The sequence below is a fragment of the Oreochromis aureus genome, linkage group 9 (assembly GCF_013358895.1).
Source record: "Oreochromis aureus strain Israel breed Guangdong linkage group 9, ZZ_aureus, whole genome shotgun sequence".
Classification (NCBI taxonomy): Eukaryota; Metazoa; Chordata; class Actinopteri; order Cichliformes; family Cichlidae; genus Oreochromis; species Oreochromis aureus.
In genome coordinates this window covers 37,915,320-37,941,921 of record NC_052950.1, presented here as the reverse complement: position 1 = coordinate 37,941,921, position 26,602 = coordinate 37,915,320, and the positions used below count along the sequence as shown (strand labels likewise).

Here is a 26,602-nt window from a genome sequence, read left to right as displayed (position 1 = left end):
TAAGGGAATTCCCAAATAAGACTATTTTAGTTTTACTTAGATTTAGTGATAGTTTGGGTTTTTTTAAACCGTTTTTTAATTTTGCACATTTCTGAAGTAATTGTATCCAGCAGCTCCTTTAGATTTCCCCCAGAACAAAAAATATTTGTGTAGCCTGCAAATAATACTAATTTTAATATATCAGATGCCTATAATATAATTGTTTCATTAACCGTAGATTAATTGTGATTTTTGATACTAACGGTTAAAAGTCAGTTATCAAAATTAATAAATTGTTATGTTTAAAGTATGTGATCATTATGATGCGACAAACAAAGTGTTAAATAAAACAAATAAAACATTAATTAATTCAAATCTAAGTTTGATATTCATCTAGATCCTTTAAAAGAAGAACAACTGTCTATGAACAGGACCTGAATGTTTTTGTAAAGTTGTCACAGGTCAACAAACCACAAATCTAATGCTTTATAAAAACAAAATATAGGTAAAACTTTAAACCCAGCACTCAACAAAGAAAGGTAATTAAAACTGTAAGGTAAGCCTGAAAGTTTAAATAATACAGATAAAAAAAGTTAAAAATACTCTGTGAAATAAAAATTGTTATTTTCACTCGTGCATAATTTAAAAGCAGCTTTCTAAAACAGTTAAAATAATCAAAACAGTAAAGTGTTGATATGCTGAGGAAGCTGATGTCAGAGAAAGCAGCCTGCACCATAAACTCTCTAAATATAATCCCTCTTTGTTTAGAGCAGCACTGACGCCCTCATGTAAGTAACTCCACCTTTGAAGAATTTGAAGCTCTGTGGCCAGTATGGGGCTTGAACCCATGACCTTGGTATTATTAGCACCGCGCGCTAACCAGCTGAGTTAATTGGCCAAACGAAATGAACGGCTAAATGAAGCACCGTTCCTCCACAATCAGAGAAAAAAAGAGGGTTCAAGCCAGGAAGCTGGTCTCATCAGCAACAACATGCTAAGCTGAGCTGACTGCCTAAAGCGCAGGTTTTAGCAAAATAGCAAAAACTGCAGTTCCTCTGATGTCCACCAGAGGCTGCAGCAGTGAGCCAAACCCCAAAGACTCGCAAGTTAAAATGTGACACTGAGGAGTCAGTGGGTCCACATGACGCACACGATGGCCAGTTTGGCCTAACCTAATACTCTGATGTTGGGAGTGAGGGGGCGGGGCCAGATTAGAAGGTTCACAGATGAAGGTCATCAGCACAGGTTTGAAACGCTTCACGTCAGGGTCAGTCAGTTTTATTTTGAAAGTTCTGACCGGAAGCGGTGCGGTTCATGCCTGAGGAATGACAGTGTGGGAGCATCCTGACGTCTTCTGTCGGAGCACAAAGTGGAAACGCACCTCCTCCTACTCCTCTTCCTCCTCATGATGCACGAGCACGCGCTCATTCCTTTTAGAGCCGCGCGTGCCGTTTTATTTCATGTCGGTTTGTTTCCGGTTGGGCTCTAACGGAGATCTCTTTTGTCCGATGGCCTCCTCCTCCTCCTCCGTCCTCAGCATCAGCACCACCGCCGGAGGGCCGTCGGGCCAGTCAGGACGGCCGGGATTGAACCAGCAGCAGCTCTGCCGGAAGCTCTGTGAGTAATTCCCTTTAAAATGCGGGTGAGCGCGTCCTCTGTGGTGTTTCAGGTTTCCACCTGCAGCCTGAGCACGCGGAGGGTCACTTTGAGCCTGCGCACGAGCCTCAAACATCAGGAAACTGCTGCAGATGTGCCAGATGTTCCAGGAGCCTCTGGCAGCTCCTGCCTTCACGTTAGGACCACAGACTGTGAGCCGGACGCGATTAATGCCGCGGCAGATGGAGACAGCTGGGTGGAGAGGGGGGTGGAGGGTCTACGGGCCAGAGCACAGGGTCATCTGCAGGCAGCAACCCCCTGCGTGAAATTAGAAATAAAGACAGAGGAGCACAGAAAAGAAGGAAACAGGGCGCAAAATAGGAAGCATCGAAGAAAAGAAGAACATTAAGACGATAAAAAAATACAGAAAACCAAACTGTAATAAAAATAATAATAAAAGTAATTTTTACAAAAATGTCGAGACATTTGGAGACAACGAAACTGCATAAAATAAAATAAAAATCTAAAAAATATGTCGAGATAAAGACTCTTCAATAAAAATGAGAATAAAAAATAAAAAATAAATAAAAACTTGTAATAAATAAATCGAAAAACTGCACTTTAAGGAACTGAGTCCGAAGTAACAAAAATAATAAAGCATGAAATTCAAAATAGATGCTAAATACACCAAAAGAATCAAGAAAATTAAAAAAATTAAAATCAGAAACATGTTAAACTTGTTAAAAAATATTTAAAAATCATCGATGATTAAAATGAGACAAAGAAAGAAGAGAGAAAGAATTATCAGATAATAATAATAATAAATGCTGCAGTACAGACGAACGAGCCCATAAAATAATGAATGAAAGCAGAAAAATTAAATCTTTACAATGAAATGGTGACATGACATTTCTCTGATATTTACTGAAATACTAACACTGAAAAAACTCTTGATTCTCAGTTTTTTAAAGGCTCGTCTGCAGTGAACAAACAGGAAGTTCATGTTTGATGTGTGATTAAAAAAAGGAGCTTTCCTTTGGCAGTGACGGCGCGTCATGGCGGCGTCTTTGTCTGTATGAAGGCTGTAAGCCCAGCCTCCATTCAGACTTCTGGCTCACATTCATTTAACAGACGGGTTAACTTAAGCTCTTCGAACACATCCTGCATGGATTCCCTCCTTACAGGGGACCGGGTTGGACCCTTTTGTGACCCGGTTATGGCCCCTGGGCCGTATTTTTATTTCTGCAATAAGAAATGTAGCTGATATTTTTACTGATTATAGAACAGCAGGAGCAGCTGTGAACATCCACTTTCACATATCTGTAGCTCTGACCAGCAAACATGCCTGTGCAGGCCCACAGTGGGTGGGTGTGGGCGAACTGTGGGGGTGTGGGGGCTGGTCAAACCCTTATCAAACACTTATCTGTGGGTAAGCCCACTGCAGCCCACTGCAGCCCACAGTAAACCCACATTTATCCAGTAAGAGCTGAAGCTTGAGCCATGATCTCATCAGGACGGAGTTCACAGAGGGGGGGGGTGAGGGGTGTTTTCTCATTGACTTCTGTAGCACCGCAAGTCTCTCTGCATCCAGGAGTCGCCATCTGCTGGCCACCAGAAGAAATGCAGCTTTCAGTTTCGGCCTCATTTTTTAGCTCTGTGGTGTCATTTTCAGTATGTCTGAACTCTAGTTTAGACATACTGAAGCCTCCACCGGCTGTGTGTAGGAGGTGGTGGAGGAACAAGCCCTCGGTTGTGTGCAGAACTCTGATCTTCAGTGACTTCACTCGTTGATGACTTTAAAGCCACTTTCATGTCCTCTCCATCTGTCCCCTCTCCCAGGCTGAGGAGGCCCGACTGACCGTCGAGTGTTCGTCTTTACCGACTGCAGAACAGCAGGACTTTTCGTCGCAAGTGGCTTCACCATGACAGAGCAGAGATTCAGCGACGTGACCGGATGAAACCTGAAAGAACCATGATGGACAGCAGGAGGAGGCGGGATGTCGACAGGAAGGAGAATTAGGACGGAAACAGCAGCAAAATCCAAAAGCTGGTGTTTTTTTCTGCCCAAAGGTTAGAGGACTTTCTGGACTTTGAGGACTTTCAGCTTCCCGAGAGCCGACGATGTAAAGGAAGACAGCGGTGATGATTGTCCGTCTATAAGCTGCAGCGGCAGATTGTGCAACATACACATGATTGTCTTCTGCTCACAGGAAAGGATCAAAGTGCTTCTCGTCCTTTAGCTGAAATCTGACATCACACGTCACAAACGCACAGCAAATACGATTGTGTTACTGACACAAAGGGCACACTAACCATCCTGCAGGTGTTACTCTTTAAGACTGGACTGAAGGAAGTGCTCGGACACCTGGTCAGAGGGTGGGCAAACCATTTTGGGCATCGGGAGCTGATCCAGAGGGAGACCCCACAATGTCTCACCTACACGCCGGCCTGAGCTCAGAGACGACGGAGAAAGCTCGACTGGAGCTGAACGAGAACCCGGACACTCTGCACCAGGACATCCAGCAGGTACACGGCTGCACCACACACCTGAGTCAGATCAGGCCGGTCTGCAGAGTCAGACAAACCTCAGGTGATGCTGTATCTGCAAGTCACTTCCACCACACTCCTCCATCACGCCTCAGTCACACAGGTGTAGAGACCAGCTGGTGACCCTAAGCAACCACTGGTTGCTAGGGAAGAGTTTTCCCCAACCAGCTGCAAGTAGTTGCACGAGGTTTCTCTGTTCTTGCTGCACACAAAACCTCCTGATTGCTTTGGTTGCTTGCAGTAATTTACAGGCAACTGCAGCAACAAAAGCAATAAAAGGAGGTTTTTGGTACAACATGCTCGTTACCAGCAACCTCCAGAATGGCATGGAGTCCCAAACACGAACACGTAAGGTTAACAGAGGCACACTGCAACTCTAAACACACACACAAGGGTAATCAGGGCAGAGCGGAGACAGCTGGGAAAACAAAACTAAACGGAAGACATAAGCGACACGTGACTGTCAAAATAAAAGCAGAGGAACATGTAACACTGAAGACCTGACAACCTGAATACACAGGAAACACTCGGGAGGCAAAACTAAACTAAGTTTACATGCCCCTGCTGATAGCTTCTTCTTCGGTGGTGTGGGGTCACTGCTGACAGTTTACAGACGTTTCTCGTCACACTAACAGCTGGAGCATTGTTGGAACTGCTAGTCTGTTATTTTACCTGCACTGGTTTCATGACGGGAGAATCAGCACCGTCACCTCTTCACACATCAGTTAGTATTACTCACGTAAAACTAGCTGATGGATTGAAACAGACATTACATTTAATTTTCTTTCAGTTTTCCCTTCACAGAGGAAATTTAAATGTTTCTAAGGTCAAGACGTCAAATTTATGACTGAAGTTTGACACTTTGTGACCAAAAATAAGTCAGAAAACATGCAGAGACAGAGAATGAATGAAGCATGATGACGATTAAATTAATATAATTCACTTACATAAACAAACGTCCTTTAAAGTCATGTGATCGGTGTCTCTGCTGCGTTTTATTGATGAGTAACGAGTCTGCGTCACGTTTGTTCCTGTTTTCTGTTTTATTAAACGAGTCTTTTGTGATGTTTTTCTGACTTCCTGTCTGTCTGTTAAAGGTTCGGGACATGATCGTGACGAGGCCGGACATCGGTTTCCTGCGGACGGACGACGACTTCATCCTTCGCTTCCTCCGAGCCAGAAAGTTCGACCAGATGGAAACCTTCAGGCTGCTGGCCCAGTACTTCCAGTTCAGACAGCAGAACCTCGACATGTTCCAGAGCTTCAAGGTCCGATTCTGTGTTTTCAACAACAAGCCATCAACTGTCTTTTTCAGGAGTCGTATCTGCTGTGTTGTCCCTGACCAGGGGGAAAACTGTAACCCCTGCAGAGGATCTCTGTCCTCATGTCCACAGAGAAATATTCACACCCTGATGAGCTGAGAAAGGCGTTCTTGGTCTTATTCATGCAGTTGAAACAGTTTTTTCTTCTTTTGGGGGGGGGGGGCTGCTTTGTGCGATGTGAATGTTGCTGAAGTGAAACACCGACGCTTGGCTGCTCTAACACGTGTACACGTTTGTTGTCAGGTGGATGACCCGGGCATTAAGCGAGCGCTGATGGACGGATTCCCGGGCGTGCTGGAGACTCCGGATCAGCACGGTCGGAAAATCCTCATCCTGTTTGCTTCCAACTGGGACCAGAGCAGGTGAAACACACACACACACACACACACACATATATGTACATATGTGGATAAACATATTCTTTTGTTGAGGGCGAGAGCTGGAACAACATTGTGCAGTCTGTCACAGCAGAGCTGATTTCTTTGAAACAGTCTGAAAAACGAGTTTAACGTGATTTCTAATCTTCACAGTATACTGATTAATTTCAGAGGATATGATGTTTGGGTTAATTCCTGACATAACTCTGACCTGGGTTGTTTTCTGTTTCCTGTGAAACTTGAAGGATTTTGTCTCATTCATTTTCAAAAAGATCAACACCTTTTTAAACATTCCTGAAACCTGTGCTGGTTTTCTCCCAGTTTATTGGTCCAACAATTCCTTAAATTCAGCATGAAGTTACATCATCCTGCTCGCAGGTTAACAGGAGAAAACCACCTGCCTCCACTTTGATGGAACACCTTCATTTAAACTCTTCTCTGAAAACCAAAAACGAGTGTCTATTCTGTCTCTGTGCACCATGATAACGTGGCTGCAGTTATCCAAGGAAAATCTTGTTGGATTGAAGCAGATTAAAGACAAACAATGGTAGCAGGTGATAAAGCAAATAGATGCTGTAAAATTACTATTAAACTTTTCAATCTGTTTTTATTAAAGGACACCTGCGGGGTTTTGCATTTCAAACACATTTGGAAAAACACCAGCGACCTGTAGATAAACTTAAGAGAGCAGTTGAAGCAAGCACCAATGAGAGAGCACCATGCTGTTGACATGTGACTTGGTAGCACGTAGCCGTCAGGTACAAAGTGATGGACAGCGCCGTTGAGTTCCAGCACTGCATTAAATATTCATTACATTGATTTGTGTAATTCACCTGATTGTTGAATGTTGGAGGCTCTTTACCTTGGGTGCATTGTGAAGTGCTCTGCAGTATGAGGTAAAGCGGTGCGCAGCACGCCGGCGCTGAAACTGAATCAAAATGAAAATCTTTTGTCTGCACAGCTTCACTCAAACACTGACCGTCAAACCCGACAGAAGCTGATGTCAAAGTTTTGTTTCGAAGGTGCAAACACGATGAAAAGAGCTCAGGTTTGCAGGGTCTCTCTCCAGGTACACTGTTTTGATTTTCAAAATAAAAGCGGTGCTTCAGTCTGTAAATCTTTGCAAATCTCAAAGCGAGGCCCAGACTCGCCGTGATGGACGTGCGCACCCACACACGCTCATCCGTCACCGCATTGATCCAAAACACAAAGAGGCGAATCCTGAGTCACTGCTCCGACTAAAATAGAGCTCGGAGCTGTGGTTAAAGGGCCGTCACGCTCTCCGCAGCCATCGATCAGCTGCTGATTAACACCCACGCCTCCCTCTGACAGGAACTCCTTCACTGACATCCTGCGGGCTATCCTGCTCTCTCTGGAGGTCCTGATAGAAAACCCGGAGCTCCAGATCAACGGCTTCATCCTCATCATCGACTGGAGCAACTTCTCCTTCAAACAGGCCTCCAAGCTCACGCCCAACATCCTCAAACTGGCCATAGAAGGCCTCCAGGTAACTCCGCCCCCCGTCCTCTTCTCTCTCTGGGAGGTTCACATTGAAGACAATGTGAAACGACCTGCTCTGCTCTCCGTTCCTCAGGACAGTTTCCCGGCTCGCTTTGGAGGAATCCATTTTGTGAATCAGCCCTGGTATATTCACGCCATGTACACCATCATCAAGCCGTTCCTCAAAGACAAGACCAGGAAGAGGGTGAGCAAGAGTTCCTGCGCCTGTAATTCTGACACTAATGACAGAGCTTACGAGGTTAAGCTTCTCGTCTCTGCTCGCTCTCCTCAGATCTTTCTCCACGGCAACAACCTGAACTCGCTCCACCAGCTCATCCATCCCGAGTGTTTGCCATCCGAGTTCGGCGGGACGCTGCCGCCGTACGATATGGGCATCTGGGCACGAACGCTGCTGGGACCCGACTACAATGACGAGACCGAGTACACCCTCACCTACGATGCCCTGCACGTCAGGGAGAACTGTGGAGGAGGAGGAGGAGACAAGGACATGATGAAGAGGTGAGGATGAGCGAAGGGGCAGATGGAGGAAGTTAAATATTTGATTTCTTTCTTGAAACATTTACAGAACCTGAACTCAAAACAGAAAAACACAAATCTGACCACACACACTACACAACGAAAGCAAAGAAACACAATCTAACTGAAATCTGATGCTTCACAACATGAACTAAAACTCACAGAAACTAGAAACTGTTACAGTTCAAAGTAGGTCTGATACATTTATTCTGATGTTCTTGTAAAATGTTTCTTAGCTCAGTGTTTTTAAACAGATAAATCTGTAGAAAGGTGCACGCCACGCTCCCAAACCCTCGCCATCGATGGGTCACTGGGTCGATCTTAAGAAGTTACGGACGACACGGCCTCATTTTAAATCTAAAAAGCTTCTGCAGCTCAGCCAAGGCTTTAACCTGCTGCCATCTTAACAAGCTGCTTCATCCACAGAGTGTAAATACACAGCGCTGTGAAGCTGGGTGCTCCGCCCACGGCATGAGGAACTGCAATCCAGCAGCTACAGCACTGTAGCTGTGAATTATACATATATGTTATCCACAGTGGTTGTGAATTAGTGCTATATATGTATGTATATATACATATATATATGTATATATACAGTTTGTTGTCTGTTAGCTTGCTGAATCAGTGGGATGTCCATCTTTCATATACAGTCTGTGTGCTGTTCATCTGATGGGAGGAGTTTGTGTTTCAGGTCTCAGTCGGCGGTGGAACCAGGAACTCTGCGACAGACGGACAGAGAGACCAGCACACCGCTACTGGCCCTGGACTGAACACACACACACACACAGAGTGTACACACACAACATCCACGTCAACACACACTCAGGAGCAGCTGTGGATTAAGCTGGTGTTTTGTCCTCCCGTCCTGTTGATCTGAACTCTGACAGTGAACTTCCTGAACAGCACACACACACACACACACACACACAGACACACACACACACACACACACACACAGTCTGACCTGTCTCTGAGCCGTCTAATGCTTCTCAGCTGAGCCTCTCTCCAGCCAGCAGCATCTGTCCTGATGTTCACAACAACAAACAGCAGCAACACAAACACACAAATCAAACGTGTGTGTGTGTGTGTCATCGCCTGTTGTGCACCAGCGGCGTGCGTTTATCTCATGACTTCACATACGTGACAGGATGATGTTTCTGTGAACAGAGTCAGAAACAAACAAACAAAAAGGGCCAAATGTGACGGAGTTGAAACTTTATGTAAAACCTCACAAAGACGTTGCTATGAAGAAATGGTTACAATCAAATTCAGATTTAAGAGGGTTGCACCAACAAGGTTCATTTAAACAGAGACAACATTCAGTCACAACATTAAATCCAATCCTTCTGTTCTTTAGTTTTCTAACACAGGAAACTACAGCTCCCATTTTGCTTCCAGGGATAAAAACAGGAAATACAAGGTTGCCATGGAATCAGTCCAATAGCTGAATTCAGTATTAGCAGTTAATGTTTCCAGTGTGTGCATAAATGTGCAGGTAGCTGTTGCTGGGTTATTGCAATACCGAAGGAAGCTTAAAATCTTGGTTATTCTCAAGGAAGTTCTGCAGGCAGTTATTTTCAGATTGTTTTGGTTGTTTATCCAAAAAGGCAAACATCATCATAGCGATATGCGAGTCACACTGAAGCTGCTTCATGTCTGTGTTTCTCGATTCATCGAGTCATAACTCAAAAAGCTTTTTATGAGCAATAACGCACATTTGTGCAAGTTAATTAAATTAGCGGCGTTATATCTGGATTTTTTCTGGGATTTCATAAATTAAAAGCAAATATACTTTATAATAGACAAAAAAGCCACTTAATTTAAATTTCACAAGTCAGTTTTTCTATCACTGAACAAATCTGCAACGTGTCTGAGTAAAAGTGGAAATAAAAACGAACATATGATCCATTTTTAAATGTTTTAGATCACATTAAAGATTTATTATCGCTATAAATCTACATAGTGTTATTATATTTAGCACAGATATTTTTGTAGTGTAGCTATTAAATGTACTGTTAAGCTTACACCCACCCATTTGTTACTGCTGCAGTATACAGCTGATATAGTAAATTAAACAACTCGAAATCTTTAATAATATCAAGAATAAAATAAACAGTGTTTTAATAACATAATAATTGAACATCTTGGGTTTATTTTTGACATCACAGAACATCTGAATCTTTAAGAAAAAGCTTCTGTGGCTTCTCAGCAGCTAAACAGCTAAATGCTTCCCTCTGGAGGTGGTGGAGCCCAAACACGGAGCAAAAAAATGACCAAGTACTAAATTCATGGCGTGGACACAGATTACAGTTCAGATGTCTGAAATGCAGAGTGTGCTCTGCTGCCCCCCAGTGGTGAATTTCAGTAAAAGCTGCTTTAAAGAAACATTTTGAATGAATTAAAACATGTGTCTGAGTTTAAAGGAAATCCTTTTTGGTGAAACCCAACCTTCAAACCTCTGAATGTGAAAATAAGCTTTTAGTTTTTATGATCTTTATCTGAATATGAATGAAAACTGTTTCATTTGAGCCAAATCTTTTTGCAGCTTTGGGAAAATCTTCATAGGAAAGGAAGGAAATGCAGGCGGGAACGTTCCCGCGGCTCAGCCAGCGAGGCTGGCGTAAAGGAGACTTCACTTTGGTAGAATAGTTTCACCTATTTCCACCCACTTTGCACAGGCATTTCAAAATAAAAGCACTGGATCACATGCATGGAATGATTTTGCTGTGGAGAAACCACAGGATGCCAAACTCTCACCTTTAACCTCTCCTGCAGTGAAGGAAAAGATTGTTTGTTGTTTTTTAATCTAATGTATTTGAAGATTGTATATTATTATTATTATTATTATTGTTATTGTTATTAGTATTATTGCACTGCAAAAAAATGACACACCGGGCAAAATGTTATCCTGAGATTATTGAAGTCGATTCACTTCCTGCAGCAGAGAAGATTCAGGTTTCAGTTCAACGTGCAGGTCGATGATTTTTCTCTGAATATACCGTCGAGTATTTGTAAAAAACACAACGGTGACTTTGTCAGATTTTTTTGCAGTGTGTACGATTCATCATCAGGGCTACACTCAATCTCCACTCGACTCCAACGTAATGTATTTCCTTTCAATGAATGTAAAGAAGTAAACATTTACACCAAAACTGCTCAGTGTGCTTTATTTTGACAGTGTGTCTTTTATTTTGAAGGGCAGACTAAATGATTTTTGGCTGTAAACCCGACTTTTTCCTTCTTTAGTCATAATAAGGTATGTGACGTTTGTACGCCTGGCTAACGGGGCAGGAGAGCACAGGCTTCACAGCCTCCAGGTTTTAGTCTTTTCAGGATTAAAATAATCCAGTGACGGCTCTCAGACGAGTCGAGACGAACGATCAGTGCTGGAGCACAGCGCGAGGAACCAGAGCCAGCACACCTTCAAACACTTTCACCGCCGGCTGTAAGATCAGCTGAAGAACAAAGAAATGGAAGAAAACCAGATGAACAAACAGAATCAGAGACTTGTTTATGTTTTTTATTGATTTTATTTTTAATACAAATATAAATCCTCTTCTGTGACACCCCGCGTGACCGTGTTATTGTGCAAAAGTGATGAAAGAGTGAAATTAAAAACCCGCCTGGATGGAAAATAAAATGCATAGTGGTTGAGCTAAAGTTAAGGCTTCTTGTTTCACGCTGTTACAGAGCTACTTTGAATCCACTCGACGGACGTTTTAGTGTTTTAAGTTTAGCGATTTACACCTAACAACACACACACACACACACACACACGCACACACACACTCTTAGTTTCATGTCTTTCTTCAGAGTAGAACGATCTGTAACGCTGCGGCGATCCGGTCCATTCCGGTTTAATCGAGTACCGTATGAGTTCAGTTTGATGGCAGTCAGTAGTATGACCCCGAACAACGACGCGTCCATCCCTCAGGCTGATGTTTGGTCCTTCGACCGTCTTTAGTAGTTTATCCACACGCGAACAAACAGAAACCACACCTCAGCCCGGCTCACACTCAGACTGTCAGTGTTTGCAGCTGTTTGAACCACAGAAGAAGACGAAACCCCGCCTCCGTCCTCTCCTGCGATTCGCCCTCCCGCCGCCGCCTGCCGGTTCTGGCCGGTCTAAATCGGGCTCAGAGTCTGGCGCTGGTGCTGCGTTAGCTCCGGGTGCCACACGTCCACGATGAAGATGAGGCGGTAACTCTCGGCTTCCTGCCAAACCTCGTGCTCGAAGGAGTCGTCGAAGATAAGGACTTTACCTTCCTCCCACTCCCTGCAGACAAGGACGCAAAAGAAGGATTTACAAGAGTTTCCTCAGCAAAACAGAAGGAAATGAGGCAGGGTGATGGGGAAATAAGAGAAAGAGGTGAAACTAGGAGATGAAATGAGGAAAGATAAGGAAATAACAACAAGCAAGGGAAGGAGAGAAGGTTACAAGATAGAAAATAAGAAAAGGAAACAAAGAGGAAATAAAGAAAGAGACAAGTGGGGAGACATAGGGCAGAAGGAAGGAAGCAAGAGAGGACTCCACAAGGAGAAGAGATATGCAGAGAAGAACCAAATACAAAAGGTAAGGAAAGGAAAAGAGAAGGAAACAAAGAGAGGAAAGCAAAGATAATGAGACAAGAAAAGGAAACAAGGAAGGTTGAAGAGAGGGGAGAAAAAGAGATACAGCTAGGACAGGAAGCATGGAAATGAGGCAAGGTTAGAGAGGACAAAGAAGGAATTAGGAAACAAGACAAGGAGAGGAAAGAAGAAAAGGAGGCAAAATGAGGAGAGTAGGAAGAGATGATGAAGGAAAAAAGGATGAATGAAGAGAGCTGGAGAAGAGGCTGATGATGGAGGAGGAGGACGGGAGCGATGGAGGCGGGCGGCGTACCGCGTCTCGTTGGTGCAGCGGATCTTGCAACCACGTTTGGGGATGACGAGGCCGAGGTGCATCCTCAGCCGGCAATTGGTCGGCCCGGTGTGCGGCCACACATGAGTGCCGGGCTGCATCACCGAGAACTTAATCTGCACGGAGACAGGAAGAGCGAGTCAGCCTCAGACGGTGAAACGCTGCGAGAAATCACATTCATGGCACATCTGCACAGCTGTTCCTTCAGGATTAACCTTGACAGCTTAAAGTGAAGAGACTCTCCTCATCCTCAGAGCAGAGACTGCAGAGGACACGCCCCTTCCTTTGTCTTCACACCACAAACTAAACCTTTTTATTCTACGGCGAGCCAACAGCGTCAAAATTCATCTCATTAGTTTTCCCCCCGTCTGTTGCTCTCTATCGCCCCCTGCTGTTTGTAAATGTCATTCTAAGCCCTGCCTGACCTTTATTAAACCTACCAGAGGAATAAAACTGCACTTCCACTACTGACCACTTGGGGCTCCCACAGTGAGTCTGCCTGTTAAAATCCCAAACTTTACCGCAGAAATAACCGCATTTACAGCCTGTACCTGTCCTCGCTTGCAGCCCGTAGCTTCAGGGAACCTCTCCAGCAGTGCGCAGGTTTTCGGGACGCCCTGACAGGCGTTTCCAACTTTTCTCCCTGAACGTGCACACAAAGCAGAAAAGATATTGTTTATAAACACAGTAACACAGTTTTTAGTCACATCTGAAAACTGTAAAAAACATAAATGCTCTGATACCTCCCACAGACAGAAAAAGGGGACAGTTAACACCTGTAATAAGAGGCAGGAGAACACCTGATTGGATTATAAAATATCTCCCGTGCACCTTGTTGCCAGAGCGTGTACTGGCCCCAGTCTCCTTTCTCCCTCAGGTTTTCCTCCTCGGGTACAAAGTGTCCGGTGTTTTGGTCCAACACAGCCAGAGCCTCATCCCTGATGGTCTTCCAGTTCCTCTCCAGCACCTGAACACACCACACAGAAAATGTCCGACGTTTAAAACCTCGAAATCGCACACGTGAATGTTCTCGCAGTCCGGCAGCGCACCTTCACCAGGTCCGTGTATCCGGTCTCTTTGGCCGTCCACCAGGGCTGAGCCTTCAGGCCGTTCACGTTGTAGAGCGATCGCTGCCACAGCGATGCAAAGTGGCCCCGTTTGTGACCCAGTTCGTACCAGTCGTACGCCTGCAGACAGAGACGTGTTTAAAGGCAACGCCACACTCAATAAATCTCTCAGAGCCGCACTGGTAGTGGTCAGGCACAGCAGTGGCCGGTTAGCTCAGCTGGTTACAGCGTGGTGCTAATAAAGCCAAAGTCATGGGTTCAAGCCCCATACTGGCCACGACGTGTAACTTTAAGCCTCACATGGCTTGTTAGCTCCTTCACTGGGTCTCGATTTAAAGAAAAGCTTTTTTTAAAAATGTATCTAATAGTTCAGACGCTGATTAAATACAGGAACATGTGGAGAACCTGGCTGCACTCAAACCCAGACAGAAGACACACCAAATCTTCATCTGGGCCACTTTAGCTCAGCTACGTCACTGACAGATGTGTTGGCCCAGAAAGAGACAGACCACTTTTTCACTGCGTACTGCACCCTGGACAAGAAGAGCAATGACATCATTATGGGCCAATAGAGTGTGATACTAATAACATGAAGTTCTCGGGTTTGATCCCCCTTATCACCTGGTTACTGTGTTCACAAAGATGGGTTTGAAGATGCGATCACACACTCGTGTCTTTAAAACGGCTGCAGTGGCATCCCTGTGAGGTTTGATGTGATGTGCTGAGTTTTAACTGACCTGTAAATGCGAGTGAAACATCTCAAAGGCAGGCGTTACTCACGCTGTTGTCTCCGACGCGCTGCAGAGCGTCTCCGAGGTGGAAATAAAAGCGCCCGTCGTCTGTTCCCGGCTCACCTGACTCCAAACCCTCCTGCAGAGAGAGAAGGGGAGACGGGATATCCTTTCCTTTAAAGTTTGGCCATGTTTAGTGTGGACATCCAACTTTGAAACAGAAGATATATGACAGGAAACAAGGGAAGGCAGGCTGTCTATTTTAAAGTTTACATTCAGAACAGGAAACAGTTTTCTCTTGCCCATTTGTTTCCTGAAATCTAGTATTTCATTAAGTAAATCTGGTTTCTTTGACCCTGTGTAACACAGTCCCCGTCACGTTGGTGAAAGCACATGCCGAAGGTCCCCACATGTGCACACAAACATGAAAATGTGTGTGCTTACCTTCAGGTACGGTATGCTCTCTGCGATCTTATTTTCTGACTTCAGGATGAATCCGTAGTGAACTTTAGCGAAGCCGTTGTCAGGCGCGACTCCCAGAACCTTAGTGGGCGGAGCATAGAGAACAGAGAGCCAATCAGAGACCTTTACAAGGAGAGAACCGCCGAAACAAAAACCTGAAATAACCAGCCTGTTTGCTAAAGCTACTGCCATTCGCGCACCTCTTCGTAGATCTTCTTGGCCCCCTTGTTGTCACCTAGCAACAGATGGGCGACGCCCAGGTCGTTCTTCAGGCCGATGTCTTCAGGAAAGAGCTGAACCAGCCTTTCCAAGGTCGCCAGAGATCCTCGCATCCGACCTGAGAATATAAGAGGAAGTCAGAATAGTGGAAAGGTAGTGTGGTTAGCTCTGGTTATGACCCTAAGGTCAAATGAAAACAGGACGGGTACGCGGCCACTCCACGGTCTCTGTATTGACCAAAGAGGGTGGATTTGTAGCGATAATGAATAACTGTTAGCGAGTGATCGAGAGTTAACGCAGAGATGTAGTTATGGTCCTGTAAAGCTGTTATGCTCCGACACACTGAGGGGAGAGCAGGGTCAACAGATCGGCCGGTTAGCTCAGCCGGTTAGAGCGTGGTGCTAATAATGCCAAGGTCGTGGGTTCAAGCCCCATACTGGCCACAAAGCCTTTAGATTATTTGGTAACTGCGCTCATATGTGTATTATATTTACTACATTTGTGTGGCGTTACTGTGTGGCGTTACCCAGGAACTGCTGCCTCTCAGCTCGTCTTTTCAGCGTGGCTCTCAGCAGGTCAGAGGTCACGTCAGGAAGCTCAGCGGCCTCCCTGTAGGTGTTGATGGCCCTCTGAAGCATATCGTTACTGCGCAGCTTCTCGGCCATGTCGTCCTCTGCCTGCACACAGAAGCGTGTTAATGTTGCGTGCCTGACGCAGTATCAGCTCGCCATGACGCAGGACCATCGTGTACCTGGGCTTTTCCGTAGCGGGCACGGGGGCTCTGCGGGTACTGCTGCACCAGCCTCTCAAACGCTTTCAGCGCCTCGTCCGGCTTCCCCTGACACAGAGGGACAAACACACTGATTACATCACAGCCTCAGCAGGTTTAATGCTGAAGTTCGCGGATCCAGACGCGGGAATGTTTATTCCTGAGATGAATAAGAGAGTTACCGCTTTGTTTTTATGGTGTTGTGTTTGATCTGCGGCTGGCTAAACTCTTGCCTTTGTTTTATATAATTTTGCTACTTGCTACATTGTTGATACATTGTAGAAACATCAAATATATGGAGCAACATATATAGAATTACGTAGCAAAGAAACCGGTCCGTTGTCAGGCTGCATCTGTGGAATTTCTTACCTTCTTAATGGAGTTGGGACCATCAATTGTGTTGTGCAGAAGTCAATTTGACAACTGTTACAATTTCCATTATGGGAAGAACCAATCAGCTAAGTAAAGAGAAACCACAGTCCATCATTACTTTAAGAACTGAAGGTCAGTCAGACCTGAAAATTGCCAAAACTTTGAATGTGTCCCAAAGTGCAGTCGCAAAAACCATCAAGCTCTACGATGAAACTGTCTCACATGAGGACGCCCCAGGAAAGGAAGACCAAGAGTCCCCTCTGCTGCTGAGGATACATTCATCCGAGACCCCAGCCTCAGAAATCACAAGTTAACACCAGCTCAGATTGGAGCCCAGATAGATGCCACACAGAGCTCCAGCAGCAGACACATCTGTGTGAATCAGGCCTTTATAGTCAAATAGCTGCTAAGAAACCACGACTAAGGAAAAGCAACAAGCAGAAGAGATTTGTTTGGGCCAAGAAACACAAGGAATGGTGACCTCATGAATTCCAAGAGTGTGAAGAGCAGTAATCAAAGCAAAGGGTGGCTGTTTATAAGAATCTCAAATATAAAACATGTTTTGCGTAATTTCACCGTTTTTGTTTACTAAATAACTCCATATGTGTTCATTCATAGTTTTGATGCCTTCAGTGAGAATCTACAATGGAAATAATAAATAAATAATAAATAAATAATGAATAAAAAACATTTAATGAGAAGGTGTGTCCAAACTTCTGACTGGTAGTGTAAATATGTGTGTGTGTAAAGGCTGCAGACTTCTATCCAATGAGCAGCATTTGGCAACCGCAGGGAGAAAGAACTCTAACAGGAAGTGACCTCTAACAAAACCAGGAAAGAGGCTCAGGCGGCACTCTGAGCCTGTCGCAGCAAAACTAACAGACCTGATAACCGAGTGGAGTTTGATGTAACGAGGACATTGATTTTAAACTAGTTTGGTATTTTCATACGGCTCCTAGTTGCTAAATGCACCACAATACCCGACTGTAGCAAGAAAAACTGACTGACAGACCAAACTGAGGCTGAATAGTGAAAGCAACACTAAGTAGGTTTTCAGGATAATGACTTTGGTTGTGTCCGAGTTTAGAAGCAGAAGATTACAGCTCGTGTCTCTCAGACATGCTGCGATTTATCAGATTGTTTCATTTGGACTCAAACTGTCAGAAAGACGAGAGCTTCCCGAGGGCTGAACATGAGCTTTGTGTTTTATGTCTAACTGAAGATGATAGTGAAGGAAACCTGCAGAAAGATGAGCACACTGTGAGCGTCACGCGCTCTCGGGTCAGCAGTCTGTGTGTAGGTGTTTGCAGGTGTTATTTATGTATTTAGATTTTGTACCTTCTTGCGAAGCTTCTCTGCAGCATCGATTTCTGCTTTGATGGTTTTATCAAACTTGTTCAGTAATTTTGGTTTCTTCTTCTTTGCTGGAGAAACAACAGAGAGGAAAAGATTTGATGAGAAAACTGCAGACAAATAAAAAGCACCAAGCTGAAAATCTGCACATTACAGTCAGTTTGCACCTTTTTCTTTCAGCTTGTCCTCGGCCTGTTTCTCTGAGGTTCCTGGACAGAGACAGAATTACAGAGTTATCGTCAAAGGTGGAGAAGGTTTTGGTTTTTCAGCTGCTTTGTCTCGTTTTTGTGTCTAGGTGTGTGGTGCAGGACGAGATTTCAAACTTAAAATTATGATGCGGTGTAACAGGACGTCTCAAAGGTAGGTGGAAGGTTACAGCGCAGGTTTAAAGGAGTCATGTCGTAAACTACGATGCAGATTTCCCGATGAAGCACAATTCATGCATGAGGGAAAGGAAAGCAGCAGGAGGTGTTTAAAGCATGTCAAACTGGGAGGAGGCCCAGGGCAGGCCGAGGAGGCGCTGCAGAGATTATGTCTCTGCTGGCTCAGTTGGAGGGGGGCTCTCCTCTGGACAGAACGATTCAATTCAGAATAAATCAGTAAATTTGGACCCAACTATAATGTTGGTGTCTCATATGTTTCCTTTTATTTGGCTTTAGTGAAACGTGTCTGCTCAGATGATGCTCGGCGAGCTCACCCTCGGCCTCCGTCTGTTTGGGCGTCTCACTCTGTGGATCCACGTCTGCTGCTTCAGGCTGCTTCTCTGCTTCTACGACCAGCTCTGAAAGCAGGAAACAAAAGACATCAGTGAAGACTGAGAGGTTGACAACTGCTGATCATGCGTCCTGAGCTATCGTTTATATCCAGACTGTGATTCAGGCAGGCTGTGAACACTCCTGCTGCCTTCAGGGACATTTGGACACTGTTCATAGGTGGGTTATCCAAATCCTCTCTTCCTGGTATGATCTCTGTGTGAATGAACAGTTGGTGCAGCTGCAATAAATCTCCTCTAAACCAGTGCGGCACAAAGATCAGAGATCAGGTGGAGAGATGAGGCTGAAATTCTTTTTGCATAATTGCATGCTACATCGAGCCATTACAATCCATCCATCCATCCATCCATCAACCATCCATCCATCCATCCATCCATCCATCCATCCATCCATCCATCCATCCATCCATCCATCCATCCATCAACCATCCATCCATCCATCCAGTTCAGGGTTGCAGAGGCTGGAGTCTATCCCAGCTGACACAGTTTCAGTACATAAATTTGTTTATGAATTTGTGAACTTTAGGAGGACCATGTGACCCCTGTTCCAACCCAGGGGGTCGATGTGGACATTTACAGGACTATAAATCCCTCGGATTAAAGTGGACTGGGTTAAAAACACCACTGCACTCTACAGGAAGGCCCAGAGTCGTCTCTATTTTCTGAGGCGGCTGAGGTCCTTCAGCATCTGTCGGACAAAGCTCAGGATTTTCTATGAGTCTGTTGTGGCCAAAGCTATCCTCTATCTCAGCGGTCCCCAACCTTTTTTGCTCCACGGACCAGTTTAATGTCCAACAATATTTTCACAGACCGACCACTAAGGTGTGGCGGATAAATACAACAAAATAAAATGATACGACCAAGACACAAACTGTTTTATTCTGTAAGTATAATAATAAACATGAATTCACTGTGTAACTGTGTAACTTTATTAGCAGCGTCCTCCTGAAATGCACCAACATCACTGAGAGTAACATCCTCCTCTCTGCACCTTAATGCTCTCTCGTCGTTATGGTAACGCGTAAATATTTCTTTCAAAATAAGACACACAAGTACAACACGGGAAAAGACCCAGGGAAACCGTGTTAACGATGAAAACCATAAATGTCACACCCGAGCCTCAACTGTCGCGGCCCGGTCCCAGTCCGTGACCCGGGAGCTGGGGACCGCTGGTCTATGTTGCATGCTGGGCAGCAGGTTGAGGGTCACAGATGCCAACAGACTAAATAAACTGATCAACAAGGCCAGTAATAGAGTAAAATGTTAATCATATATATTTAATCTCTGTAATATTCTGGATATTTATAATTGAGCTATTTGTATATATTTTGTAACTTTAACTTAACTATTATTGAACTTAGTTCAGTCTGTTACTGCTCTTACTGTCCTGGAGCGACTGTGACCACATCACGTCCTCTGGGATCAATAAAGTATCCTGATTCTGATAAACGACCCCAATCAGTCATTTTAGTGAACAGCCTCGTGTCATACGGGTTAAACGTGTCAGAATCACACTAACACAGTGGCCGGTTAGCTCAGCTGGTTAGAGCGTAGTGCTAATAACGCCAAGGTCGTGGGTTCAAGCCCCATACTGGCCATGACGTGTAACTTTTAGCTCCTTCACCGGGTCTCTGTTTGACGAAACGCTTTGTATTAATTTGGCTAATTGTTCAGATGCTGATTAAATACAGAAACTGGCTGCAGACTCAAACAGACAGCAGACACACTGAGTCTTAATCTGGGCCACTTTAGCTCAGCTATGTCACTGACAAATGTGTTGGCCCAGAAAGAGAAAAAAGCTGGGCATGAGATGTGTTTTTGTGCCAGATGCAGCCCAAAATACAAAAAAGAAAAAACCCATGGCCCACGTAGCTGTTTTTACCCCAGACATACTCCAAATATGGGTCACAGTCAAGCAAAACACTCAGTGGTCTCTGTGAAAACACAACATCGTCTATCAAAGTAAAAATAACTTGTAGTGAGTGTTTTAGGCTGAAGCGTGTACTGCAGATACCTGCTTCCTGTGTCAGCTTGGAGCTCGTCAGGTATTCTGCAGACTCCCCTGAAGGACAGAAAGTCAGTGATTCTGATTCACGTACGACACACTCCACAGTATCAGAGCTGTCGGACAACCACTTTCATCTCATTTTAGGACATTTTATAGAAATAATCTGTAGAACTCATTAAATAATGGATCGATTATTACAGAGAATACTTTCTATCAAAGAGAAGACATCAAATATGATCTCGCACAGAGTTTCTTTGACACAGGGAATCTCTGAGATCTCTGTCTTTGAGACACTTTGAATCAAACAATCAGAGTAAAGCAGAACGGCTCCACCGGGCCTCCCTGAAACTATCATCCTCACCAGATGGAAGAACATCACCACACATGAGAAGAGGCTGAACGTTAAAAACATGCACATAAATGAGTAAAAGTAGTAACTAATCTGAGCCTGACTCACCTGCGCTCTCCTCAGTCTGAGGCTCGGCCAGCAGAACTGCAACAGGAAACAAAACCATCATCATCATCATCTTCGTCTTTTACCACAAACTTCCAACCATAATAACCTGATCGTGGTTTCTACCCTCACACTGCTGCCGTCTCACCTCCAGTGGTGTCAATCGTGTTGGCTTCATCGCCTGAAGAAGAGGATGAGAAAATGAGCGATTAAGTGAAGGCTGTAACATTTAGTGAAAGTATGACATCACAGAGAGACAGAGGCCGCTCACCGTAAGGACTTATGCTTTCCTGAGGATCATCTACGAAAAACCAAGACACAGACGTGATTATTATTATTGTTCGTGATCACGTGGTCACACACGGAGCAGCAGGTGGAGGAATCAGCGTGTGAGCAAACGGCCAAAATACTTTAAGTGTGAAATGTCAGATTTAATGTAAGGTGGCCAAATGAAATGCACTCGTTTGGTATAAAATCAGTTTAGATCAATCACCTTTTCCTTACTTATTAATTCATTTAATAAGTAAACTTTTGATTTGATATATTTCAGCCGCTTTTTACTCAAAATGACTCCTTTGTGTCCACGAGTTTAAATAATACATCTGACAACAGAGGCGGCAGAGGCTGTAAATTCCCTCTGTTCATTAATCTGGAGATGATTTACTAATTGATCCTCTCAGTTTATCAATCATCTGATTTCTGGGTCTCTACAGGCTGTTAGTTAGTTTGAGCCTTCCAATGAAAAAAGGCCAGTTTTCATTCACTTCGGGGCATTTTGAAGGACCTCCATATACAAGCTACATCATCTTCATCACCATTTGTCCCATATATCCTCCCTTCCTCCCTCTCACCTCCATCTTTAAACCTTCACCCTGACCCTCCACCCACTTGAGAATAATAAGAAACCTTTTTTTAAACCCCACCTGGTTGTATTTAACTGACCTGGTACAAAGTCTTCCGCTGGTGGAGGGAGGGGCACAGCAGCTAGAGATTAAACAGGAAACAACATCAGTAAAATGAGTTAAAGCACACACACACACACACACACACACACACACACACAGTCAGTACACAGTAACAAAGGTGTGTGGTAATATGTGGAAGGTGAGGAAGACGCAGAAGTCTGAGCTGTCGCTCCACTGTAGTTTGAATACACTCCAAATATGAAACGAGCCCCACGCTTCCTGATGAAACAAAATGCAGCACAGGACTGAAGCTCACTACCCAAGCACGGCGTCCCATCATGCATTGCACTGAAGGAATAAATGCAGAGAAGAAGAAGCAGAGCAGCTCAGCACAACAGAAGTGTGCAGCGATGCAGCATCCCTTTACTCCTCCAGCAGAGGGCGACCTGCCACATCTGGACTGTAACAGCTACGATGTCACTAACAAGCAAGATTAATGGGTTAGGCAGGTGTGTGGTGGCTCTCTTTTAACCTGCTGGATAGATACAGAGTCTGTCCAGAAGGAGTGTGCTTCATAGAGCCTAACATGAACGATGTACAGTTACAGCGCTGCAGTATGCATCAGGCTGGAGACCATCTGCTTTAACCTTTGGCCCTAATGCTAAAGTCAGTTTTACCCTGATACTGGACGGATTAGGAAATAACTCCGTCTGCCTTCAGCTAAAGTAATTTCACTTTGATTTGGTGACTAAATAAAAGGAATAGTCTGAACACACAATCTGCAGACACAAGTCTGAGTTATAGTGGCTGTTAATGTTTAAATGCGCCAGGTTTAAAGTTTCAGAGCTACAATGTGCAGCAGTCACATTAAACAGCAGCAAAACAACGATTCAGGACTCATTTACTGCACCTGTGCTGATTTTATTTTCTGTTCCTCTCATAATGTCTCTGACTAAAGTAAGCACAGCTCATTCTATTCACTTTGGGTCAAATGATTCGCTAAACGCCTGCTCAGTGCCTGAAGCAGAGAGCCGGAGTTACACAGACAGAAGATAACCATCACTGCGATAACTGCTATCTAAAAGTCGGGTTTTAGGTTTTGTTAAGCCGGTTAACACGAAGAACGCCGGGCTGTTCATTCAATGTTGAACACATTTTTGCACGCAGATTATTTAAAAACCTCTGAAAGACTCAAGTTACAGAGCTTACTAATAAACTTCTGTGTGTGCTTCAAAGCTGAACGGGAGCACCGCTCCACTGATGTTTTGTGTGATTACATCTTTTTAAAAACTACAATCCATGAAAGCGACACAAAAAGCAGTAACAGCTCATAAACAGATCCACAAAAACCAAATATTCAAACAGAAAATGGTGTCAGTCAGTGATCACTGCTGTGTTTTTGTTCTTCATATTAATCTGTGAAATGTAAACAGAAATACAGATGCAGGCGTGAACATCTCATCATCCACAGGAAGAAGAAGAAGGTGGAGGCATGCAGCAGCAGCAGCAGCAGCAGCAGCAGCAGCACCAACCTTGGATTTCAGACTCCACATCCTGAGATCCAGAAGCTGGACCACACATACACACACACACACACACACACACACACACACACACACACACACACACACACACACACACAGAAAGAAGCCATAATGTTACCATCATGACATCAACAGGTGAGGGAGCCAATCAGTGATCACACAGGTGTGTGGGGCAGCAGGTAATGTGAGCATTCAGACTCATACAGGTGCTGTGGATACGACGAGGCCACGTACAGAACAGCTTCACTTTCAGCCACGTGGAGTCGACTACATGCTTTTATATTTCAAATTACTCTCACAAAGAGAACAGCAGCCGTGTTTGTCGCTCTCAGTCAGTCAGGTTAGTCCTCATGTGACAAACGACTCAGGCGTGTCTTAAACTCTTCAGAGACCTGCAGATTTTAATCTTGAAGCTCCTTATTTTATTTCATTATATCAACAGCTCAAACACTTTGTAGTGACAGAGATGGCACGATACCACTTTTTTATGTCCGATACCGATATGAATCCGATATAGTGTGTTTTTTAATCAATAAAACTGTTTTTTTAATATCTTGCTGCATTTTGTATAAGTTCATACTCCAGTTTAAATAAACAACAACACTAAAGCTATTCTGTTATACCTGTATGTAAAAAATACACTGCAGCCAAAATATTTCATAGTTCAGCAACACTGATCAATCTAATAAACTTAAACCTGCTCCATCCTCCCTATTCTGGTATTTTAAAGAGTACTTAGCAGAAATATTAAGCAACCTAACTAATAGGGTTGCAAACTCCCAACAAAAAAAAAAAAGGGAACCACCCCCCCACCCTCCACCTCATGATGCTTATTCGATGTAATCAACTTTAATTTGATGCAGGGTGAAAAAAAATGCACAGAAATAAATTATTTTTCAAGAATAATTAAGTAGATTCAACATCTTTCTTCTACAGAATTGCAGACTGCACAGATGGTATCTTCCCAAAGGAAAAAGTACTATAGCTTACTAGGGTATATTAGACTTAACAGTTACTATATACAGTAATGGACTTCTATACATTTTACATCAGATTAAAACTTTGGGTGTAAGATTCAGATAATTATTTATTAAAAGCAAGACATTTTAAATGAGAATAAGAAAGAAAAGTATGTCTTTGTGCCCCCTTTTCCCTGTTAATGCCCTATCGGCCCCCCTGGCTACACTTTGCTAGATCCGCCCCTGCACAGTTACCAGCCGTCAGCTACGTAGAAAAGGATCCTGGTGTAGAAAGTAATATTAAATACATTCTAACAACAGCTTATCAAGCTTAAACGTGCTGCTGTTGTTCAGCCGCTGGTTTCCTCTTTCTGGTGCAAAGTGGGCCAAAAACAAAGAAGAGAGACGGACTCGCGACAGAAAAGCCGATCAGCTGATCATTGATCAGTTTTACGATTGAAGTAGCAGCAGGAGAGAGAGAGAGAGAGAGAGAGAGAGAGGCAGTTAGGCTTAACGTGGGAACGCTTTACAAACATTCAGAGATGAAGTTACACACTTGCTTTACTTCTCTCTGGGATAACTTCCTCGGAGATGAAATGCTGGTTTGGTAGCGAGGCTACAAATACGCACAGCCGCTCTATCACGTGATGCACACTGCTCTGACGTGCTACGGTTATGAGCCGAGTTACGCCGTGTCGCAAGTTTTGTGAGGTGCTTTTTTGATATTTAATGGATCGGATTACATTTTTTATGTCTCGCCGATATCCGATCCTGTAATTTAGGTCAGTACCGGACCGATACAGATACGTAATATCGGCTCGGTCCATCTCTAGTAGTGACAGAGAGAGAGACTGATCTGCTGGTCCCAAAGTTATTTCTTCTTCAGGTAACTGGACTGAATTTTTCCTTCATTCAGCAGATTTGGTCACGCGTACCTGATTCGCTCTCCCTGGGCGGAGTCACGGAAGGCGCGGCCTCTGTTGGCTCCGTGGCTCGCGGCACTGCAGCTTGCTGATTGGGTGTTTCAGCCGCAGGCTTGATGGTTTCTTCAGTTTTTAACACTTAAAATTTACAGGATAAAAAGAGGAATGACTGAAGTAGGATTAAAACATTGCTGGTGCTGGAACAAGTTAAAGCTCAGTGTAAACATCATGTGTGATTTATGACAGGTGATTATATTCTGAACGCCCGTCAGAAGTCCAACTTCCTCCCCCATCCTTTCAAATCCAGGTTAGAATCCATGGCCGTTTATCAATGCCCAAGTACGCGAGTACGTACTCGCGTTCTCGGTGAGTACGTACTCGCCGAGAACGCACGGGAGTACGTACCCGCCGAGAACGAGAGCACGGACTCGTGATTTGTGGAGTCGGAACACCAGCGTGCGTGATGATGTCACATGTCCGGAGTTTTTACTGCCGTCCCCTCCTAATTTAACTGTGAGTAACATGTTATGAAGCTTAACTTTAATCACAGCCAAACCGGTTTACTCAGGAACAAATAAAACACTGAAATAAACCAAACATTAACATTTAGAAGTGATCTACGTGACTTATATATCATTTTTAACCTCAGTAGTGAAACCTCTATTAATAAAAATAGTGTACATGTACATACCTTAATAAAAACAAGCAGGTGAGATGTTAGAACGCTTTTATTTCTATTCTAGTGGACACTCAATACTATAGACAGCTGCTGGGGTTTCTTTAACCTGAGTAGTGAGAAGTCCGCGAGCGGGGGGGTTTGAAAACGATGTGCCGGGAGTCCGCTGTTGAGTTTTGGACGAAATGCATTCTGGGACATATAGCTGTCCCAAGTCTACACCGATGCATGCTCGATAAAACGGGCGGATCGAGAACACATCCGGGACTTTTTCGCGTTCTCGGCTTGATGCGTACTTCGAATTGGAACAGTACTTGGTCTCTGACTGATGACGTATCACGAGTACACGAGAACGCAAGTATGCACAAGTACGCATATTGATAAACGCCCCATGTAAGGATGCTGCTGAGCATCGCATCAAAACAGGAAGTGAGATCTCACAGCAGGACTATAATGTTTAAGAGGATTTATTTCTAAGTCAGGTTATATTTAGTCCAGCGTCAAATAAACTCATCAGTCCAAATATAACAGGAGAATGCACAGGACTGTGCGTCACTCACTAAAAACGCTGGAAGGAGATTTATTTATCCATTAAACTCATTTACTGGTTTTAGAGGTACTTTTGTAAAT

The 26,602-nt window shown here is 44.2% G+C and overlaps 2 protein-coding genes and 3 non-coding genes across 10 annotated transcripts in view; 4 read left to right on the top strand and 1 right to left on the bottom strand.

Annotated features, from left to right (window-relative positions):
* The first annotated feature begins 285 nt into the window (after positions 1–285).
* LOC116335724 (clavesin-1) lies at positions 286–11,155 on the top strand. Of its 2 annotated transcripts, XM_039617260.1 has the most exons (8): positions 286–1,596; positions 3,415–4,101; positions 5,220–5,390; positions 5,688–5,806; positions 7,154–7,328; positions 7,416–7,526; positions 7,614–7,840; positions 8,550–11,155. In XM_039617260.1, exons 2-8 carry the CDS (start codon positions 4,003–4,005, stop codon positions 8,626–8,628), a joined length of 981 nt encoding a protein of 326 aa, XP_039473194.1. In that variant the 5' UTR covers positions 286–1,596; positions 3,415–4,002; the 3' UTR covers positions 8,629–11,155. The 2 variants fall into 2 exon arrangements, with proteins under 2 accessions (XP_039473194.1, XP_031615340.1); XM_031759480.2 differs by lacking the exon at positions 286–1,596 and having other exon boundaries at positions 3,314–4,101.
* Positions 11,156–11,363: 208 nt separating this feature from the next.
* unm_hu7910 (un-named hu7910) overlaps positions 11,364–26,602 on the bottom strand; it is a 44,789-nt gene continuing 29,550 nt past the window's right edge. Inside the window, exons 5-24 of one of the 5 annotated variants that reach the window (XM_039617178.1) lie at positions 25,309–25,434; positions 23,403–23,438; positions 21,908–21,949; positions 21,237–21,266; positions 21,114–21,146; positions 20,969–21,004; positions 20,518–20,565; positions 18,429–18,512; positions 17,899–17,940; positions 17,717–17,802; positions 15,989–16,075; positions 15,764–15,914; positions 15,219–15,355; positions 15,001–15,099; positions 14,606–14,695; positions 13,808–13,945; positions 13,590–13,725; positions 13,310–13,401; positions 12,741–12,874; positions 11,364–12,134 (exon numbers count right to left, since the gene is read on the bottom strand). In XM_039617178.1, the coding sequence (XP_039473112.1) occupies positions 11,984–12,134; positions 12,741–12,874; positions 13,310–13,401; positions 13,590–13,725; positions 13,808–13,945; positions 14,606–14,695; positions 15,001–15,099; positions 15,219–15,355; positions 15,764–15,914; positions 15,989–16,075; positions 17,717–17,802; positions 17,899–17,940; positions 18,429–18,512; positions 20,518–20,565; positions 20,969–21,004; positions 21,114–21,146; positions 21,237–21,266; positions 21,908–21,949; positions 23,403–23,438; positions 25,309–25,434 (1,778 nt within the window). In that variant the 3' untranslated portion in view covers positions 11,364–11,983. The remainder of the gene's footprint in view (positions 12,135–12,740; positions 12,875–13,309; positions 13,402–13,589; positions 13,726–13,807; positions 13,946–14,605; positions 14,696–15,000; positions 15,100–15,218; positions 15,356–15,763; positions 15,915–15,988; positions 16,076–17,716; positions 17,803–17,898; positions 17,941–18,428; positions 18,513–20,517; positions 20,566–20,968; positions 21,005–21,113; positions 21,147–21,236; positions 21,267–21,907; positions 21,950–23,402; positions 23,439–25,308; positions 25,435–26,602) is intronic. The other 4 variants (XM_031759476.2, XM_039617179.1, XM_039617180.1 and 1 more) reach the window with 4 other exon arrangements.
* On the top strand, positions 14,029–14,102 carry trnai-aau. Its single transcript has one exon. It is a non-coding gene; the product is annotated as a tRNA-Ile (tRNA).
* On the top strand, positions 15,607–15,680 carry trnai-aau. The gene has a single exon. It is a non-coding gene; the product is annotated as a tRNA-Ile (tRNA).
* trnai-aau lies at positions 20,028–20,101 on the top strand. Its single transcript has one exon. It is a non-coding gene; the product is annotated as a tRNA-Ile (tRNA).